Genomic DNA, 20,953 nt, shown 5'->3' with positions numbered 1-20,953 from the left:
TGGGGTGGGCTAGTGCTTCACATTCTGGGTTCGCCTATGAAATAGGGGCAGATGCAACATAAGCATGGAGGAGATAAAAGGTAACAATTCTTCACTCTCTTTTGTAACTAAATCATTATGGGTCATCAGATGAAAGCAGCAAATGGCAAAGTCAAAGCAAAAAAACGGAGGTCTTTACTCAGGGACTGCATTGTCAAACCAAACAAAACCACAGACTGTCATGACACTACACAGCTGCTCTTGGCAAGCGCTGGAGACAGGATGCTAAGCTAGAGATACCCTAGTTTGTATCCTGTATCTAAATAAATCAGTATGGGATGAAGCATTTAAGAAAAATATTAATGAAATGACAGAAATGCTCGTAACAGGTACCAGTTACCTGTTAGCTCTAGTGCCAAGTCATACAGTTTACAGTGCTAGTGTCAATTAGGCAAGTAAAGTTAAAAATCCCCATTTTTTTAGATGTATTGAAAAATTGTAATCTACCGTTATAGCTTTTACTACCTGATTTTTCACAGTAGTATTTTATATCTAGGCCATGTTCATGCAAACATGTTTATCTACTGTTTCTATAATCCATTTTAATTTCTTTTTGTTCTTTAAAACTAAGGACAATCTTTCAAATCTTTCATCAAAACATTTTCCTGGTCCTTCCAAAGGAGTTTTTACTTGTAACACTGCTTATATTAAATCATATTATATTATGTTATATAATATTATACTATGTTATATTGTATTATGTTATATTACACTATGTTAAGAGGTGCCTTCCAGTCACCTGATTCAGTACTTGAAATTAATGGGAGTTTTTTGTACTTCTTTCTGTGAAGATCCGAGTTCTTCTCAAACTCCAGGAGAAACACCAACTGACTCTAGAATATATTTCCCTTAATTTATCCATTTATTTCAGGATTTTCTCTTCTGTTATTTCAATTCATGTGAACATCTTATCTTTTTTAATTTAAAAGAGTAGGTTCAAAGTCAATAATCACACAACTTTTCTCAAGATAAAGGGAAAAGGAACCTCTGCAATACCGTTAATTTCAATAAATCTCTGTTTGGTCTGTGATAATTTAACAGATGCAATATCTTTTAAATATGCCAAGTTGTGGAAATGAACTTATCAGCTTTCATCTATGCTTTTAAAAAAATGTCTTTCTCCCTCCATTTTATGTGCCACTTCTTTTCACTTATTTCTTTTTTCCATGGGCTCTCTTTAAGAACTACAGTGCAGTTTTAAGCTCTGCCATTTAAACACTTTTTCCCTCATGTTATGCTTCCTTCTTTGGGGGTGGAAAGCAGACATAACTTCTGCAACTATCAGAATGTACTCATAGTCTCCACGATGAGTTAAAACTTTTAATTTCATTATCACTAGCTTTCAGATCACCTTGATTAGCTTTTCCTCTCTAAAGTCCACTTCTCCGAAGTTTACAGTAAATTTTCAAAATAGTGAGAATTCACATGTGAGTCTTCTGAAAAGGATTTCGGGTTCAAACACACTGCAGTCAGTATAACTGAGGTTTAATGACAACATTATGTAGAACATAAAAACTCTGTGTTTCTTCCAAAAAATTTGAAAAAAAAAATCAAATTATTGTGAGTGAGGATTAGGATCCAAAAGTCAATTCTTTGTATTAACTAGAAATTCCATCTCTGCCTAGTTTAAGCAGCTTTAGCAGATCAGAAAGTGAAATAAACCCCTATTTCTGTTTTAATGGATAGTGCTGCTTTCTTTCCCCTCTGGACAGTGTGCATTCATTTTCCTTTTCCTCATCAGAAACTGAGTAACATAACAAGTATTTTTATTCTTTTTTCTCTTTTACAACTATGTGGATTTTTAACTATTAAACTTTTGAAAGTGTACAGTAACTGAAGAAAAACTAAATAATCGGTGGAGAAATTAATACTGAAACAGGACCCTAGAATCAGTTACACATCTTCACTTACATGCACTCTTTCAAGAAACGATCCATTTCCTGACAGAGTTGTACCACTTCCGTTAAGAGAATTATTAGTCTTGGATGTTTTGCATAACTTCTCCTTTCATGGTAAAACATTAAGTGGTTTTAGAGAGATAAAATTGTTGGCCAGAGCAGTTTGATAGAAAAACCCTTTGAGCAAATTTACCTACCCAGTCTACTTTTCTGACAGTTATGAAGCACAAAATGTTCAATTAAAGATTCAGATTAAAAACAAAAAGATAAAAATCAGAGAGAATACATGTAAACTAGAACCTAGAACTAATACTGTACTAAAACCTCACACAAAAGCTTCTTGATGTCATGTCCGGAGGTGAGTCCTTTCCTAAATTCATTTTGTGGTTTCCAAAATTTGATCCTTTTTTCCCCCTGCAGTGCAAATATTCTCCATGGAGTGATTAAAGGGAACATTTTGTATCATCTGGCTTTCCAACATTTGTCCTTTGAAAATAACACCTATTTCTGTAACAATTCAATGTCCATAAGAAAGCACCAGATGCCTCCAACTTGAGCTCCATAGAAACTATGATTTTCATAAGCAGCTACCCTTCAGAAAGAAAGTAAACCAAATACCTTAAAACTGTGAAGTAGTGACACCCTGGAAATATGCAGCTACAGCACTCATTTTCTTCTTTTTCTCTCTCATTTCCTCTCAGAATCTGTACACTGAGCATTTCAATTTCACCTCAGCCCTCAAACCAGCTTAGCACACCACCTCTTAGAACCAAAAAGAAAATGTTGTGACACTGTTTCTTAAATAAAGTTCAATAATATCTTTCCCTGTGGGTATTTCCAAGCATTTTTTCCTCCTTCTTTTCACAATTAGGAATGGCAAGTAAATACACACATTTTTGAACAGTTGTGTTGTGGGGTAGAGAAGGGACATCTATCTTTAGAACGGTGTTGCTCCATGTTCCCAAACTCAGCACACGCTCAGCCCAAACACGGAACTGTTGGTTGATTGACCTGTCAGGTTGCTCTTATCATGCACGAGAATATGAAAATGCTACTTAAAAACCCCCAAAATATTTACACTATGGAGCAAGAGTAGCTCTGCACCACCCCATAGCTTTTAATAATTTTAACACACAATATTTTTCCTTTTAATATCAGAGGGATAATTTATTGAATGCACATACTGCAAATATTATTTTTTTGTTCAGTGTCACAGCACATGTGTAAAAATATTTAAAATGCAAATAACATTTTCAGTCAGTTAAACTGCACTCCGAGCTGCCCTTATAAAAGCACAGTTTACACACCAAGGGTGGTTTTACTCCTCCAAACTATAAGAAATCTCTTACAGACCAGTCTTTACTCTCTGTGGGTCTACAGCCCATCATTGTTCCTGTACTTCCACATGCTGCTTTGGCTGCAGGCTCAAGCCAAACTTCCCCCCTTATCTGACTCTGTGACTGCCTGTGTTAGTGATTCAAATGGGACAAAGGCACAATCTGAGTGCTGGCACATGACTACCCATACTTCCAACTGCTGGCATGCTTTCAAGAATATTTTAACACAGGAGAAACTGTTATGTAAAAAATCTGATTTTTTTTTTAATGGAATGACCGTGTTGCCAGTAAATCAGGGGGTCCCTTGGTGATAAAAAAGAACTTTCAGTTCATGCAATGGTACTTTCCAAGCCCAGTTACCTTAAACTGAAATATACCTGGTAATCCCTATGTCTTGCTACATGCATGATTGGCATGGATCAATACCCTTGGTTTGAGGTTTTAGGGTTGTTGCCTCATTTTTTAAATCTGTTTTAGCTGAAATTTAAAAGGAGAACGAAGGTTTCAGCCCGAGACAAATAAGCAGATACAGTCTGTCGAGCTATGAACATCTGAAACCAAGACTATTAACAACTACTGGATTCAATGCCAGCTCCACTCACACTGAGAGTTAGTAAGGAACAGAGTGGAGTCAGATTTCAGTTTCTCTCTTCTGAGGCTGCCAGGGACAGTTAGTCCAAGAGTAGGCTAGTAGAGCCACTGGGATGAAATACAGTACTAGTCTCTTTAAAATCTATTATCTGGGACATAGAATAATCAGAAGTGGTTGTTACACTTTGTAAAGAAGTAAATCTGACACTACCCAGTAGTTGTACAAAGGAGTCAACAGTTACGAAGATGGAAAAAATTAACAATTAAGTTCATCAGTTTAGTATTTTCATTATTTTCCCTTTTATAGTTTAATAATATACTGATTTAACATTTCCTTTCTCTGCAAGAGTGAGCTTCTAAATCAAGTGATAAAAGCTAGGGAATCAATTATTTTTGAGTTTGAAAACATCTCCTGAGATCAAAGTTTCTATATTTATAGGCTTGATAATAATACTATTGGAAAGGCGGTAACTGGATGGACATTTTCAGTGAAGTTATGTGTGTACCATATGCTACAGAGAGATACCTCAACAGAACAGCTGCAGTGCTTGGTAGAAAACATCTTCAACAGTTTTACCTGAAATACTATGAAGCCCTTAGATAGTAATTTTAATTTCTGGGAAGAAAACAATCTCAAAAGTGCCCTAAAACCGATGTTTGGTATTTAAACCATTCTAAAGTAGAAAGCGCTTACCAACTTCAATTAGCCCAACTCAATCTCTCCATAGGAGACTGTAGAAATGTGTGTATGTATACATGTACATATATTTTTTTAATATAAATATATGTGTGTACAAACACAAATATATAATACTGGAATGGGAATAAAGGATTAAAATAAGACATTTTATTTCATTGATCTTTGATGTATCTGAGTTAGACTCTGTGAACACTGCTGCTGTACATGACCTGGCATTGGCAATTAGCAGCTTGTGGTAAGGATAAAAGCAACGCCATCCAAGAGCAACAAGTCAGAAATTACTGTAAATAAGAAACGGAGACAAAAGTGATTTGTATTATCTGTCTCAAGGAAATGAGGACAGCTTTAGACATACCAGATTGCCTCCAAAACATAACAGACTGAGAGGCTTAACTGAGGTGAACAGGTCTGATGCGTTTGAACTTGTTACCAAGGGACTCAGAGCCCGTTGTGAGCACAGTGTCCCTCTCGCAGCTGAGGGGACCAGCTGAACACGCCACAGGCAGTGCAAGGTGAACCGAGCACAGGGATGTACTACCCAGCAACTTCGCCAATCCCACCGCACAACGAGCAACCCCCTCACAGACACCTCCTGAGCTGGCGTAACCAACCAAGCTTTGGGACTCCCCAGCGATCGCCAAGGCTCTTTTAACTCCCAGTATACGCGGCCGCTTCAACCTCCCAAGACGGTGGCTCCGCTCGCCGCCCGTTTCCCAGCCCAGGGCCCGGCCGAGAGCGGAGGCGGCGTCAGGCTCGGCCTGGGCGCCTCTTCCGCCGGAGCCCCAGCCCCGCGGTCTCGCCACCCGCGCCCCGAGCGCGGCCCGCACGGCCGGGCTGCGAGCGGACATACCGGGTACGTGCCGCGCTCACGGCCGCAGCTCCCCGGCCCCGCCGCCGGGAGCCGGCACACACCGTCCGTGCGGGGAGGCGGGGGCTCGGCGGGCGGCCGGGGCCCTGCGGGAACCCCCCCGCCGCGGCTGTGCCTCGCTCCTCCCTGCCCCGCCGTATCCCCCGCGGGTACGCCCCGCTCCGCGATCCCGCACGCCCGCGCCAGGCTGGAGCCCCGCTGCCCCCCGCCGCCATTGCGAGTGGGTCAGCCCACGGCTGTTCCCGCCCCCGAGTGCGGTGGAGCCGGCCCGTACCGCGAGGAAGGGCTCCACGGGCACTCGCTCAGGTGATTGCCAGCTCCAGCGGTCAGTCAGCGCCCTCCCTTTCCTCCTGGCGGCCCAGCGCCTACCCCCCACGGGGCTGGGGGCCAGCGGGAGCAGCGGGCGGGAATGTTTACAAACAAGCGCCGGGAGTAGAGGCAGTGGGGGGGCCGCCGGGGGGCGGGACCGGCGGTTGGCGCAGCCGCCGAGCCAATGGGCGCGCGCGGCGCTCGGCGGAAGGGCGGGGGCGGCGCGCGCGGAGCGTTCTCTGCCCGGTGGTAGCCGGGGCTCGCGGGCGCGCGCGGCCAATGAGCGCCCGGGCCGGGGAGGGAGGGGGCGCGAGCGCCTGAGCAGGAGCCGCTCCCGCGGCGCCCCCTCCGCCCCCGCCTCCCGCGTCCCTCAGCCTATCCCGGATCGCTCGGCTCCGCTCGGCTTTCCTCGGCTCCGCTCGGCTCGGCTGGGCTCGGCTCCGCTCCCCTCGGGCGGGGAGGGCGGTCGAAGCCCGGGGGAGGGGAGGCGCAAGGACATGGGCTGGTTCTGAGCGCCGGGGGAGGGAAGCCGTCGTGCGTGTGCCTCCCTAGATTTTAATAACTGTTTGTTGTTGGGTGGTGTGGGTTTGTCTTTTTTTTTTTCCCCTCCCCTCCCCATTTTCCACACGGCGGAGGGGAGAGCGGCAGCCCCCAGCGCGCCTGCATGGCTCCTGTCTCCCGGAGCGCCGCTGGGAAATAGATCCCGGCTCGGGCCAGGTGACATCGCCCCGGGCCGCGCTCACACTGGCGGGAGCGGCGGGGGCCATGGAGGGACCCTCGGGGGACGCGGAGCTGCCGCTGCTCACGGTGAAGCACGAGCTGAGGAACGGTGAGCGGCGGGCCCGGGGCCGCGCGGGGGCGGGGGGGCCGGGGAAGCACTACTGGGCGGGGGGGTCCCGCGGAGTTGGTTGGGACCAGCAGGGAGATCTCGGTGGGGGCAAAATAAAAAAGACAAGCTGGAAGATATGGGCAGGAGCGTGTGAGATGGGGGCGGGCGGCCTTTTTTTTATTTCTGAAGAAAGTATTGCACTTGGGCTTCTGCTGCGTGCCTGGCTCCCCTGTCCCACTTCCCGGTGGGATTTTAAGCTTTTGAAGGAGATAAGGCTTAGCCATTCTCTCTTTAAAACTGTGTGTTTGACTTCTGTGGCAGTGTTGGCGGGGCGGTTTGTTCCAGTCCTAAATGATGTCGTTTTATGTGACAGCTTTTCTCTGACCTCGGTGAAATGCCGGAATTGTAGGGAGGGGAATGTGCCAACACGTAATCACAGAGTTATCTGGCTTTTCGGTTTATGAATCTTCGCGTAGCTCCGTAGTTACTTGACGACCCTCTGGAGAAGTAGTTCAACACGTGAAATATATATGACCTTTCAAGATACAACAGAACTGCTCTGCTGTAGGTTGTTGTGTTGGGGAAGAGCTTTATTTGTTTTTAATAGGGACTCTGCTTCTCGGAAGTTTCCAGGCAACTTGAACACTGCAGTAAATCTAGATTTTACTGTTAATTTAGAAGTGTGTGTAAAAAATAATCAGTATATGTATTCTCTGTATTTATTAACAGTGGAGGTGCTGATGATCCTCGTTCCTTTTCTGTCATCTTTTTCTCCATGATGAAGTAAGAATGAGCATATGATGCTGTTCACGGCAAAAGTTTGAGAGAGCCGCCCCAGAGGGTTAATGTAGTTGACATTCTCGAATGGGCAGATGTTGAAGGCGGGTGGTGGTGCTGGGTCTCCTCGGTCGCATTCAGCCTCCTGCCCGCCCTGTCCCCCTATCCCGGGGCTCGGGAGAGCTGTCCCAGAGGAACCCAGCTATCACTGCGGCTTGGGGGAAAAAAAAAAAAGGCGGTCTTCCTGATAGCTACGCAGAAACCAAAGGGACTGTAGTTTCCTTCTTTCAAGAAGAAGCAAAAGAGCTGGTGGAAAACATAGTTGTCTTGATGAACGTTGCTCGGTTTAAGTGTGCAGGAGCAAAAGGGGTAACGGGAAAGGAAGTGGGACGCATTTATTCAATATATTTACCTAGCTATGCCTAGATTTCTTTTATAAAAGTTGAGAACACATATCCCTGAGGGATAGTTATTTAGAGATAGTTTGAGTAATAAACATTTGTATAAACTAGACAAAGAGATGTCTAATATAGCATAATAAACAAGTTTGATTTTGATCCTGATCATAAAGCTTTATAGATCCATGAAGTACCAATACTCACTTTTAAAAATTCTCGACCTGATTTGTCTCTTTAAGCTTCTGAAATTCAGTTTAGTAGGATTCAGCTGCTTCTCCCCTCCCTGTTCTCTTGTTATTAAGTGTTGAGAAAACTCTGCTTTCTGAAAAATGCTTTCTAGCAATGACTTGTCTATTTCTGGAGCACTAGGGTGGAGGAGGGAGCTGCTCTATCATGTACTCCTGGGAGACTCCTACTCCTAAAGGTGTCAATAATGTCATTGCTATGCAAGAGGTACGAAGATACTGTTTCAGAACTTGCCTCTATACACTGCAAAGAGATATGATAATTTGAAAAGTTGCAGTCAGCTTCTGTTGATACAGAAATATATAAATCTGTAGGATACTTTGGATATTTAAGGGTGTTTTTGTACTGGGTCTGGTTGTGTGGATGCCTAACTGCTGGCTAGGGTCAACCCACCACAGCTTTAAAACGTGCAGCATGATTATTTGATTTTGCTTCATTTTGGGAAAGAGGGTGAGAGGACATGGAAGAACTAAAATTTGCAGACAGTGGATCTTTGTCGTTCTAAATGCTGTAGTTGTATATCATGAATATCCTTTAATGTGCAATTTGTTTAGACTGTAGTGTTCCCCTCATTTCTGTGTTCTTTCTTTGATGGTGCTATCTCTGTGACTTATTGAATAATTTAGAATTACGTATTAAAAGTAGCTGCCAGTTGGCAGATCAAGAAGAGATTGGTCTCCACAGTTATTTGAAAGAAGGTACTATTATGATAGAAATAGTGGCTTCTTTGAGAAGGGAGTGTCTTATTTTCATATTATAGGAGTTGTTGCTTGAACTCCATGATAACAAACTTTCTAATTCAAATCAACTAATATTTTGTATTTGTAATTAATAATGGTCTTGGGATTGCTCTAAAAATATTAAATGATTTAGGGGCATTGATTATGGTCACATGAGTATACTATAGAACTAGAATTTAAGGTGAAATGAGTATCTTAAAGAATGCAACAGAGGATTTTTGTTACCTTCAAGCAAATATGGTGGCATATGAAAGTGCACAGTTAGAGCCTGTGCAGTGCTGTTTCTACACAACTCCCAGCTGATTATCATACCATGGTTTGACTTCTTTTAAACTTTGACTTTGAAATTACAGTGCTGGCTTTGATATGTAGGGTCAAGTTTAATTTTAGCTCTATATCTCATGGTCTTAGAGCCCTGGAACTCATCTGTTGTGTGACCAAAAAGTAATTACTGAAAAAACATCACTTGATAGGCATGTAGATTGGGTCTGTGATAGGGAAGGAACTGTGGTGCGTAACACTTGACTGCCTCTGTGGTGCCATGTGATGTGCTGGATTACAAAAACTGGGCACTGCTCTGTGTATATATATATGTGTATTATTTTGATGATGAAAAGAATTGGAATGCCCCTTTGCTACTGGGAAAACTAGGTGTGTATGTATTTCAATGGTTGTTCCTTCAGTCGGATGTTTTACAGATTAGACACCGTAGTGACTTTTAGGACACATTTCATTCAATAATTATTTTCTCCCAATATATTTAGCAATTTTTTTTCTGTTCCTGGCACCAAAGCATTTCTGTCTGGATAGAAACCTCACAATTTAGCCACTTCAGAATAGTTACCATCTTTCTTTTCTCATTTTGGGAAGGAAAATGAGTTTTTGGGGAAAGTGGAATCACCATCTCTTTTCAGGAAGTAGAAACAAATATGCCAAAGTTCAAATAGTAGGAAGTGGTGACTGCCTCTGATTCTTACTGAAGCTCTCCGCTGAAAATAATAAGAAAACGAAATTTTCTCTAGCATCAGTTTCTGGAATCTTGTAAAGGGAAAAGTTTTATTTTTTGAAGGCTAACCTTCAGAGTTAATACCACTTCTAATCGTTTTGCGGACCTAAGAAATTACATATTATTTACAATGGAAAAAGGATAATGTTGCATCTTAACATTTCTGTTTCCTGGTAATGCCATGGAACTGAACAATGGCAAATGTAAAGCCTATTGGAGGAAAGATTTTGTGTGATAAGGAAGGATATGGGAAGAGAGGGAAAGTCTTGTGATATCAGAAGGTAAGAAGGAAATAAGCTGTTAACAGTGAGATTTCCTCCCCACCTCCCCTTGACCTCTGTCATAGCTCTTATTTTTCTGGAAAAAATAGGGATCAAAGTGTGTGTGAGTGACTGTGTAGGAGGTTGCCCTACACCTTGGCATTTATGTGCACTCCCTGCTTTGCCCAGGGAGAGGCAGAGATTAGCAAAACTGGGATCTTCAAGGGGACTTGAGACATTCCCTGAATATATGGGATGAGGGGCTCTATGTATGGTGGGTTTTTTTTTGCTTTAGGAAGTTATTTTACTTTTTGGAAAGTCTGTTTTGAAGAGGATAGTGGCTCTGTTTTAATGTTATCATGAGCTTTAGGCTAAAGAACTTGCTTCAGTTTGCCTGATTGTTAACACATGCATGGGAAGAAGGCATGTGTAGACCAGAAATCGATGTAGTGGTGGGCTGCAAGGCTCCAGAGGCAGAAGAATTTGGAAATTCCACTTGAGTTAAACTTACAGTTCAGTATTAAACTATAAAAGGCTTCAGAAAAGAAATATGTGGATTATCTGAAGCGTTTAATAATGCAAATTCTTAGTTACACCTTCTTGAGTGAGAACTTAAACTAGAATGGATTTCCTTGTAAACTGTAAGGTTCATGTTACATCCTGAGGAATTGTGAAAATTCCTATGACTAAAGAACATGATGAATCATGCACTGAATAGTGTGCAGGCTTCACTGTGGAGGTATATCTGGCACCTATACAGTATTCAATTTTTTTTATTTTTAAAAGGAAACCCTATAAAACTTTAAAGATACTTTTAAAATTATAATTTCTGTAAGACACAGTTTTTTTTTTTACTTCTGTACTAATTCTGTATGTTGTCTACGGATCAGGGGATACTAATAGTTGAATATTTCGGAGCTTGGGTTGCTTTTGCTTCTACTTTCTCTTTTGAGCACTGAAATATACGTGTTCTTGGATTGCTGTGGGGAGTATAAAGAGTGTTTTAAGTTTATGAATCATCTTTAAAATTCAGAGATTTAAGTTGTATTACTCTTTACACAATCAATACTTTCTAAAAATGTTCTCTAGTCTACGAATTTATTGTTTTTTATCTTCTGGTAGCTTTGATTGTGGAAGGAGAAGAAGGACTATTGATCTTTTATGGGTTGTATTTGCAGCTTTTTGTTTGGTTTAGTTTGTTTGTTTTCCTTCCTCCAGGCTTTGGAATCTAACAAATCTGGCTAAAATGATCTGTACAAGTGTCTGCTACCATTGATCATTGTTTCAGTGATATTCTATAAAATGACTAATATAAATGAGGACTAGTAGTTGCAGTCTTCATTGTCAGCCTCTTTATTAGCTCTGATCAAATGTATTCTAAATGTGATGGTTTAAAAGGTCGTGCTCAATTCCACAAAAGAACCAGGAGTCTTATGTGCCACGTTAATGCATGTTAAGATTTTGTTCAGAAGCCAGAATTGCTTAAACATATGAGAAGGCCTGGGTATCTGAGGATGTGATTTGCCAATATAAATATTGAATCCCCTTCATTGCATAATTTGGTATCTTCGGGTAAATGCTCTCTCTGTCTCCTCCCCCTCATACAATCCCGATGATGAGGTGTAAGCTCTCCTAAGATTTCTTGGCTTCTGACTCAGTCTGCAGATAGGCAGATGACCTGGTTTGTGAAGGACTCGCATTATACACAGTCAGTTTATTGGGTTTGTGTTTTGTTTTGGGATCTGTTGTGACTGTTTCCTCTTCTCATTTTTTGTTGACATCTGTAAATATTTTGTGCTGGCTTGGACAGATGGCTATAAAAGCTTTACCTGGGAGAGGATAATTCTGAAGATAATTCTCAAGTTTCCTGGTTAATGTCTGCATAAATTATTATGTAAATACCTTCCATAAGTATGTAAGTTATCAGTTGCTCTTTTTTTGTTGATAAATTAATCTGTAATCTGTTACTTTTGGCACTGTGTCCAAAGTGTCTGTGACTGAATAAAGTGTATTTTTTTTAAAGTGTTGTACTGATTTCTGATGGTAGAGAAAACCAAAGTTGATTCATATCTTGTACTTAGATATAATTTCATGTTTGAAGAGCTATGCACAATCCTTAGATATCTGATTGTTTCAACTCTGTTCAACATTAGGTATCAACAGCAATTTTATTCATTAGCATCTTGCCTATTTTGTTGGGTTTTTTTTGGTTTTGTTTTTTTTTTTTTTTTTTTTTTTTTCTGTTATGTGATGTATAGTGTTACTGCACATAAAGCTTCTAGCTAACCATGGAGGTGCTTCTAGGCTGAATCTTGGTGACCTCATAGTGATTCATCTCACAGTAATGATATACCCAGTGGCAAAATCACCTCTGTAAGAGAAAAAGGCTTCTGTTGCTGAATCTGAATGGATTGTAACATGGAGCATTTTCCAGTTCAGACTATTGTGAATCTGGGTCGTTAATCTCGGATGTCTGGACTTTTTTATTTCCACCTCCGATTGAGTGTGACTAGATGGTGATAGTCTGTCACATTTCAAGTATGGTAGAATACTTTCACTTCCTTTCACAAATCGTTCTCAGTTGCTGGAACTGGTTACAATCAAAGTATAACTCTGTATAGCAGATAAACAGTGTAGCATGTTAGATGCATTTTCTTCAGTGTCTTACAAATGATAGTTGTATACTTTCTATTGCATGGTGTAATTTTCCTTTTTTTTCCCTTTTTTTTCCTTTTCTTTTTCCCAAAAAAGAATGTGCTAGTTTTGCTTAATTTCAAGGAAAAACACCCACTCTTCACTCTGAATAAGGCATAAACTCAAGTTTGTGTTCATATGAGTTTTAAAACAACATCTGTTCTTTGTTACTGTGACTTAAGTAGATCTGTTAGGTGAGTGGGGATGGACCATTCTCTGAAGTAACAGGTTAAAATCAAGTTGATATTGGTACCAGACACTGCAATCTCATAGTTCGGAATATTACAGAATGTTTTCTGTCTCATTTTCCTTGTTTTCTCCCTTCTTCTTAAAATTGCCTGAGGTTCATTGTTCTGCTCCGTAAGACAGCAGAGTTGGTCTTGTGTTGCAGAGAATAGCAGAGACAAGGTGCAGCTTTCAGGCAGTGCTTGTTTTGGAAGATTGCTTGATCTAGTTCAGTACAGAAAGCTTTACTTTTGTTTGTCTGCTTCAAAACCTGTATGAAATGGAGTCTAGAAACAGAGGACAGAGCACACTTTAACTTGAAAATAAACACTGTTGAAATATTATTTCTCAAGATCATAAAAGTGCAATTAAAAGCTAATAGAACCATTGCATAGTACTAGCTTGCACAGTTCTTAGTTCATTCTTGGCCATCTCAAAGGTCAGGTACAGTGCAGATGACAGTCCTGTCTCTTATGTCATCTGGAGATCCTCCATCAAGCGGAAATGTGATTCTGCTTGCCAGAGTTAAACAGACTGCCCAACTTCCAGGGCACTGAGAATGTCAGTCCTGATGTCCATGCACTGGTGTCCCTGCACGTAGAGGTTTGTTTTCACAATGATGATATTTCTAGATATTTGCTTGCCTTCAACCTTCAGAGGTCATGTTTGTGACCTGTACCTCTATTTCCTCTTTGTTTTTATGGATGCTATAATGTCTTGGCCTTTCCCTTCATTATTTGTTCCTGAATTGATCAGTTATCTCTTCCTGTTGTTCTCAGCTGCATGTTCTCCTCCTTGACCATGTTGGTGCAATGCTGATTAGTGTGGACTGTAGTAGAACATCAGTAAATGGAAGCTTTTTCTAATTGTGCACCTATACAGTGAGCTTGTCACCAATAGGATACATTAGCTTCCCCCCCCGTTATGTACAACCACCCTTTATATTGCTGTGCCACATGTAACTTCAGATTATTTGTGGAGAAACTCTCATCCTGTTGACTCGAGCAGTACTTTTGTTCCTGTCCAAAATTAGTTCCTTTCCTTGGTGTGTTTCAGCTGATGTCTCAACACAATTGAACAAAAAAGTGCATGGAGAAGTAAATTTTCTGTTTCCAAAACTGCTTTCTGTGCACCAACGTACATCCTATTGCAGTCTTGCCACATAAGTTGTCTTTGTGCAGTTTGCACAGGCAGTTGTTGGGTCAGGTTCTGATACCAGTTCTAGCATGGTGACGTCTGTGAGGGGTGAGAAGCCTTTCACTGTTCTGGCTGTTTCTAATGTACTGGTGGTCTTGGTGCAATCCTTTAAAGCCTCTCAGACTTGCAACAGTGTTGTAATTCCAGAAAGCGTTCCTGGTGAAAGGTCCTCCAAAAGCGGTCACGTTCCTGGGAGTGACTGGGGAATAGAATAATTAATCTTGAGATTTGTGCTTCTGAAAGCAAGTTGAAAGAAATGTCAGTGTGACGACTTTCGTCCTGTAGAAACTGCACTTCATCTCCGCTAGAATGTCGAAGTGCTGCAGCTGGTTTCAGCAGATGAAGACAAAGGACTGTTCTCGTGATGTCATGAGAAAGTGGCACAGACGAGCTCTTCAGCTTGCTTTACTTGGAGTATTACTTGAGAGATGGACAGAGCACTGCAGCTGAGGCTGTGAGAGAAAGCCATTGCCATGTGGCAACATCGGGAGAAGCACTTTGTGGAAATTGTTAACCTTTTCTTATAGCTTTGAAGATTTGTTATTTTTATTTTTTAATTAAGGATAATTTTATGTCTTGCTTTATAGGGAATAATTGTGAGACAGTTTGTCTCAAGTGTCCTATCTTGCTTCTATGTGGGATGCCTTTTTTTTCCCCGTATAGTGCAAAAAGAATGAGGTGGGACTTATTTTATAATTATCATATGCTTATTTGTGATGTAATTTTCTTCTTTTACTAGGAAAATAATGTTACAATAGCCTTCAAGACACTTAATTTTATTTTTTTTTTTTAGGATAAGGCTATTAAGCATCTTAAATGGATGTAAAAATGGGGTTAAGTGGATAGTGCAAAATTACGATTCATGCTGAAACAAGTACGTAGTAATTCCAACTAGATATCACTCAGCTTTTTATTGTGTAATCTCATGGAAGTGGTAAAGGTTTTACTGATGTTATTGAATGTGAGTTTACGGTGCAGTTTAGATTAGTGGATTGAGTTTAGGACTTGATCTCTTTTTACGACTATAACCAGCATTACAAATCTTCAGCATGTTACTGGAGATGCAGCATTTCTCTGGGTTCCACTCTCTGTCTTCCTATTTAGTTCCAAGAGCATGGCATGATTAAATGACTGTTTTGCTTTCTAGAAGGCTGTTTTATTGAAGAGCCTTCTGCTGACACTGTTAAAGAATGTGAGGTGGTAAAACCTTTCTGGAGTAGTCCATCATGGAAGATCCAAATCGTTGGATTTCAAAGTGAAAAATGTCTTCTCATTCTGAGTTCAGCACCTACTTAGCTAGTATCCAGAGAAGTTTTGTGTCCTGAATCTCTTTAGCGATGTCCACTGCTTCATTAAAACTGTGACCACTCTAGCCCATGTCTCTTTAGAATAGTTCCTGACTCCTGATGTCCCTGGCAGGAAGGACAATGTTTTGGAACTGTGTATGTTGAGTATCATTCTCAGTACCTGTTAAGAAGAGTAATATGTAATATTAACTTGCTCGAAGACAGTTTGCTTCCTGTGACATGACATGCTCCAATTGAATAGACATTAACTCAAGTCTGGGTTTGCCTTACCTTACTCCTTTCTTGGCACATGCATGCAGCTTCCTTACTGTTATCTTAAGCTGTGACTGTGATGTAACATTAGCATGACTATTTGTTCTGTTTGCGGTGAAAAATAGCACAGCAAGCTTCAGTTCAACTCCTGTGGTGCATATTGACTCATTGCTTTGTTAAGGATTCTGGTACTGTCTTGCCTAGTACGCATTAGTAAAATGGAACAGATCACAAAAGTAAGGTTTCTCTGATAATAATTTGACTATTTTGAGTGTGGTTTTTTATTTTATTTTTAAAATGTATTAGGATAGCTTGTTGATTCCCTCAGATTTGCAAAAATTGTCATGTACTGTTCACACAAGAAAAAAATCTTGTAAGCTCTTTTAGACTTTATGATCTCCCAGTCATTTCAAGTGGTCTCTCCACACTTATTCCAACTTTGATTAATCCCTCAGAAAGATGAATGATAAGAATTGAAAATAATCTCGTTTTAGATGAGATTTCATCTGTGTCTTGCATTGAGAGCACAAATATTGCCCTGACCCAACTAGGTGAATTTTGTTTGTGTGTACAGACTTGTAGGATTGTTAGAATAAGTCACAAATTTGCTTTTTAATTTATTTAGTGTTTGGGTCTTTTATACTTGTTCATCCTTTGCAGAGGGATGTCTTTCAAAAGCTTTGTGTTTTTGGTTTGTTTTGAGTTGTTGAGTTACTGCAATTCCGTGAACGGACATTAACTACACATTTTGGTACTAATTTAGGGAGCATGTGTCTTGATGAAGTTTTAGAAATGTCAAACCAAATGAGAATTTCTGTTAAATGAGTAAGTTAATATCAGCATCTCCTATCCAAACTGAGTTTTTCTCTTTACTACCCTTTAAACATACAGTTTGTCTTGAAGTTTCTGAGGTATTCTTGTGTGCCATGCCAGCTTCTGCAGCTTCTGCTGCTTGATGCTGCATCCTTAATTGTGCAAGTAAAACTGCTTATGTAGCTGCTCATTAAACTGGATCAGGGAACTAACTTGGTTAGAAATAATCAAACTTAGTTATTTTTTTTTCTTACTGCTTTTAACCTGGATCATTTGAATGAACTGTTGCTGAATGGTCACATAATTGCAAATGGATGGCTAATATTATGATAGGAATGAAAGATGAAAAAAATGGCAACTGATTAGGGCTTTCTTGTAGCAGCTTAGAAAAGAAAAAACCCCAATAAACAACTAAAAGCCAACCCTCCATAACTCCTTTATTTAAACAGAGCTCTTCACCTCCCTGCTTAGAAAAGTGTAGGTTAGAAAAAAAGTACTCAAAGTGGTATAGACTTGTATAAACAGAACCTCTCCAAACTGTGCAACAAATGAAACATCTTTGTAATAGCTTAGATTTTTCTGTACTCGTGAATTATGCAGATTCAAGGTCGTTTCTGCTTGATAATAGTGGAGAGTCTTTAGTAATCCTGTGTTAACATCACGAGCAACTGTTGGAGCTCTGTTTGTGTCATCCCAAGCACCATATAATCCAAGAAAATAAGAGTATTCAGGGTGCTAGGGCTAAGGGATGACCTGATTGCTGTATATAACTGTGTGATTGGAGATTACAGGCAAGGTGGAACTAGACTCTTTTCAGAGGTGCCCAGTGATACGATGGAAAATGGTGTATACAAACTAGATGGGCTTCACTTGTTATTCTGTGGTTTTGTACCTTCAGGTACACCGATGGCAGCAAGAAAACTACTTTCCCTTGCTTTTCGAGTCGAATATAATGTGCAATTGGAATGTCCTCTTCATGCTGCTTATTTAATTCATCTGCTAACTTGGTTTTACTGAACGTGCAGTAAGATGACAGAATGATGTTTCAATGTACTACATATCTGAAATGATTTTTTTTTTTTTTCCTCAGCAAATTTGACAGGCCATGCAGAGAAAGTTGGCATTGAAAACTTTGAGCTCCTGAAAGTTCTTGGAACAGGGGGTAAGATGCACTATTTTTAAGTTAAATGTTGGAAGCATTACTCTTAAGTATGATTTTGTTTTCTAATTGAGGTTTTGGTAATTGGAACATACCAGTTTTGTATTTTTTTTCTCACAAATATTGCGCAAAATTGGAGATCACATGTTGCAGCACTTACAGCACTTTTAAAAATGCGCTGTTTTAAAAAAATGGAAGAATATTTGTGAGAATTTAATATAGTGTGTGAAAAACCTGATCTAAGTTAAGACATGATCTTGATAATGTTAGTAAGTTTTCGAACAATGTTTGGGAAAAAACCAGTAATGTTAGTAAACTATTGAATCGGATGCTCCACTCTTTCACTAATCTGTTTGAGAGTTGATGTTGGCTCCACAAGTCTCTCTCTGCCCTAGTCAAATCCCAGTATTTTTTAAGATAAAAATGTTCATTGGTGTACTGTAGGTTTCAGCACACTGTAGGATGTTATAGGATTACTGACTGTAACCAGGAAAAAAACCTCTCCCCTTTGCTAAAGGGACACACACAAAGGCCTGTGTACAGATCAGAAGTAATGACTTTTATTCTTTTTAGGTTGTTTATGTTTTTTTTTTCTTTAGTCAGTATTTACATCAGAGGCATTGTTGAGCAGATTGGGTTGATCATGTAGGTGGACTATCATCAAGGTCTGTAAAAGTTTTACGTTAGTTATATTAAATTTTTGGGTGTTATCAGTCATTAATGAGTAGCAGTGAGGCCATAATTGCACAGATTGCTACATCACTGAAAAGAGCATAGGGTTTTGATTTTCAGTTTTAGCTGTCATATAGATTCTGTCATAAATTTATTAAGCTGTTAAATCACCCAAGAGTATATTTTTCTGTTTCTGAGGTAAGGGTTTTTTTAAATTTAGATTTAATATGCTTAAAAATGCAGCTCTTGCTGTTAAGTTTCAGTAGTTAGAGGTAGAGACAAGGAAGCTTTAATATTTGTAGATAAATGTTGAACATTCATAGGTAGAAGCAACTATGTTTTTCTGAGTGGAGTTGACAAAAATGAAATTATAAATCATTATGCATTTATGTGAAAATGTCTTTCTCTTCTGCTGATGGAAACATTGGCTGAATTTGTATTTATACGTGTGTGTGTATATGAAAACTTGTCCCATACCACAATATTGTCTTTTTTTGTTACCTCTACCATTAGTCTGAGATCACCCTAATATTACAACTATTGCATTTGGGATACAAAGTAAGTTTTGGTGGTTTCTAAGTGTCAGTCTTCAACTTCAGACTAGTAGCCTGACCTACTGTCTTTAGGCAAAACCTCTGAAATACCCTTTTGCTGCTGTTGAACTATTGTCTATCGTTCATTGCTAGTTTCCATGCCCTCTCTTCTTCATGAACAGATTGGTCAAATTTCTCTTAGCCTGGGATGCTCTTAACCATAGCAGGTAATCCATAGGCTCACAGTGCAAAGCTATCCTATTCTCTCAGGTTAACAGTATAATTTTTGGGTGATCCCTTTCAGAAAAGTCTACTTCAATGGCTACATAATGGAATTGACAGTGTGTGTATGTGTGAAGTAAAAAAAGAAAAAGCTGACAAAGCATGCCTGTCTGACTTCATCCTGCTCTAGTAGTCTTGTTGCTCCAGAAACATCTTCTGTCTTAGTTCTTGAAATAGTTTGAAGTCTACTAAAAGACTCCTGCAAACTTTAGGACTCCTTGGGTATTCTGGAATGGCATTTGTAGGAAGAGTAGTTTTATGGTATTTGATGGTTTTTTGGTTGTTTTGGTTTTTGGTTGTTTTTTTTCCCCCCACTTTTTTACAATGCAATTTTAACCATAACCTGAGGTTCTTGCTTCAGAAATCTAGACCATCAGGGCAGTCAAGAAGCTTTGTTCAGTCTCAAGCCTATCACAACTGAGACTTGTGCGCTACATGTGTCAGAGGTTGCTGCATGCTAATTATTGGACAGCATTAAATGCCAGTGACCTGATCAGAATGGACCTAGTTCTTTTTGCTTTTGGGGGAGTGACCATCTACCAGTCGTCAGTGTTTGCAGGAACATGGCATAGCTGAAAGCAGGACCCTTAACTGGTTGGCCCAAGTCACAGTCAACTGCACCTGCCTCATCCCTGATGGGGATTCATTCTTGAAAGCCTCCAGTAGCAGAGATTCTGCAACCTTCCTAAGATGTTCTTGCTGAGGATGTTTAATTTTCTAACTTGAGAAACATTCTGGGTTTTGCTATAAGCAAAGAGACAAGAGTTATCTTTACTCTGGCGGTGAAAACTTTGTCCTGATCTGAGGTTTTGGGTGTTGCTGATAGTACTGTAGTATAGCTAATACTAAATAAAACTGTGATGCTGTTTTAAAATGCTTCACTGTGGAGTTTTGCAGCATGCAGTGTTTTCAAACTGATAATCAACCTACAGTAACGCAAGGCAGAACACATTGAAACCTCACAGTTACATTAAGTGATGACTGTACATGCTACTTAAACTAATTGCAATATTTTTAAGTATAGTCTGCTATGAAGCAACTGGAATAACCAAAGAAGATATGCAAATCATGTTAAATTCAATGATACTTTGTTTAAGTATATGTAATTGTGGTAGTTTCTTATAGACTTGGTGGTGGTTCTCTTCAGGTAACAGCAGTGAAAGTTTATTTAAAACTTCATTTTTAAGATTTATGTTTTAAGAATAAAAATATTTAAGATTATTAAAAATAGTTTCCATGTGTGCTGAGGTTTCTCCTGTGGAAAGGAGGTTTCTCCTGTGGAAAATTTTTTGTTATAACATTTTTTACATGCCATATCTTAGCATAATTTCATACTTACTTTTTCTTTAATTCGAATTGATTTCTTACATTTCTTTTTATCTGATTTCTTCTTATACACTCTCAATTGGAGGCATGTTGTTATATTTTGATTTTTGGTATTAAAATAGTATCACAGTATACACTTTCGTCTTTTGACCTGAGTTTTGCAGAAAAGACAAAAAAGCAGAAGTCTGAGTTGTATCCTTTTAATTGCATTAAAGGGATATTAATAAATAAACTTGAAGAAATCAGTAACACTTTACATCAGTAAAACAAAATACATGACAGTATGCCACTCTTAATAAAGCTGTTAATAATGTACTTGTTGCTCTGGGAGCTTGTTATTACTTGCTTGACTTCTCTGACTTGCCTGTGTTCTACTCAGTATATACTTTTTGCAATTGCAGTCTGTTTTTGTTTTCATTTAAGTCCTCTTCTCCTTCTGTTACTGTATAGCCTTGCAAATATGGAATTTTCAGATTTCCTGTCCACTGAATTCAT

At 39.8% G+C, this 20,953-nt stretch overlaps 2 protein-coding genes across 5 annotated transcripts in view; one reads left to right on the top strand and one right to left on the bottom strand.

Moving 5' to 3' along the window:
* Window positions 1–5,885, bottom strand: part of DGLUCY (D-glutamate cyclase) — a 48,192-nt gene extending 42,307 nt beyond the window's left edge. The window contains exon 1 of one of the 2 annotated variants that reach the window (XM_027739965.2): window positions 5,708–5,885. The gene's annotated coding sequence lies outside the window, so the exon portion shown is untranslated. Of the gene's footprint in view, window positions 1–5,415; window positions 5,517–5,707 lie in introns of those variants that run through there. The other variant, XM_039382664.1, reaches the window with a different exon arrangement.
* The window catches only part of RPS6KA5 (ribosomal protein S6 kinase A5), a 76,992-nt gene continuing 61,438 nt past the window's right edge, over window positions 5,400–20,953 (top strand). Inside the window, exons 1-2 of one of the 3 annotated variants that reach the window (XM_039382663.1) lie at window positions 5,400–5,418; window positions 17,577–17,648. Coding sequence is in view for 1 of the 3 variants with exons in the window: in XM_027739956.2 (XP_027595757.1) it covers window positions 6,508–6,571; window positions 17,577–17,648 (136 nt within the window). In the remaining 2 variants the exon portion in view is untranslated. Of the gene's footprint in view, window positions 5,419–6,018; window positions 6,572–14,923; window positions 14,989–17,576; window positions 17,649–20,953 lie in introns of those variants that run through there. The other 2 variants (XM_027739956.2, XM_039382662.1) reach the window with 2 other exon arrangements.

Source organism: Pipra filicauda, unplaced genomic scaffold (genome assembly GCF_003945595.2).
Source record: "Pipra filicauda isolate LSUMZ 115617 unplaced genomic scaffold, ASM394559v2 scaffold27_size4233163_pilon, whole genome shotgun sequence".
Taxonomy (NCBI): domain Eukaryota; kingdom Metazoa; phylum Chordata; class Aves; order Passeriformes; family Pipridae; genus Pipra; species Pipra filicauda.
The sequence above is the reverse complement of the archived record's forward strand: the minus strand, read 5'-3'. Positions and strand labels throughout refer to the sequence as shown.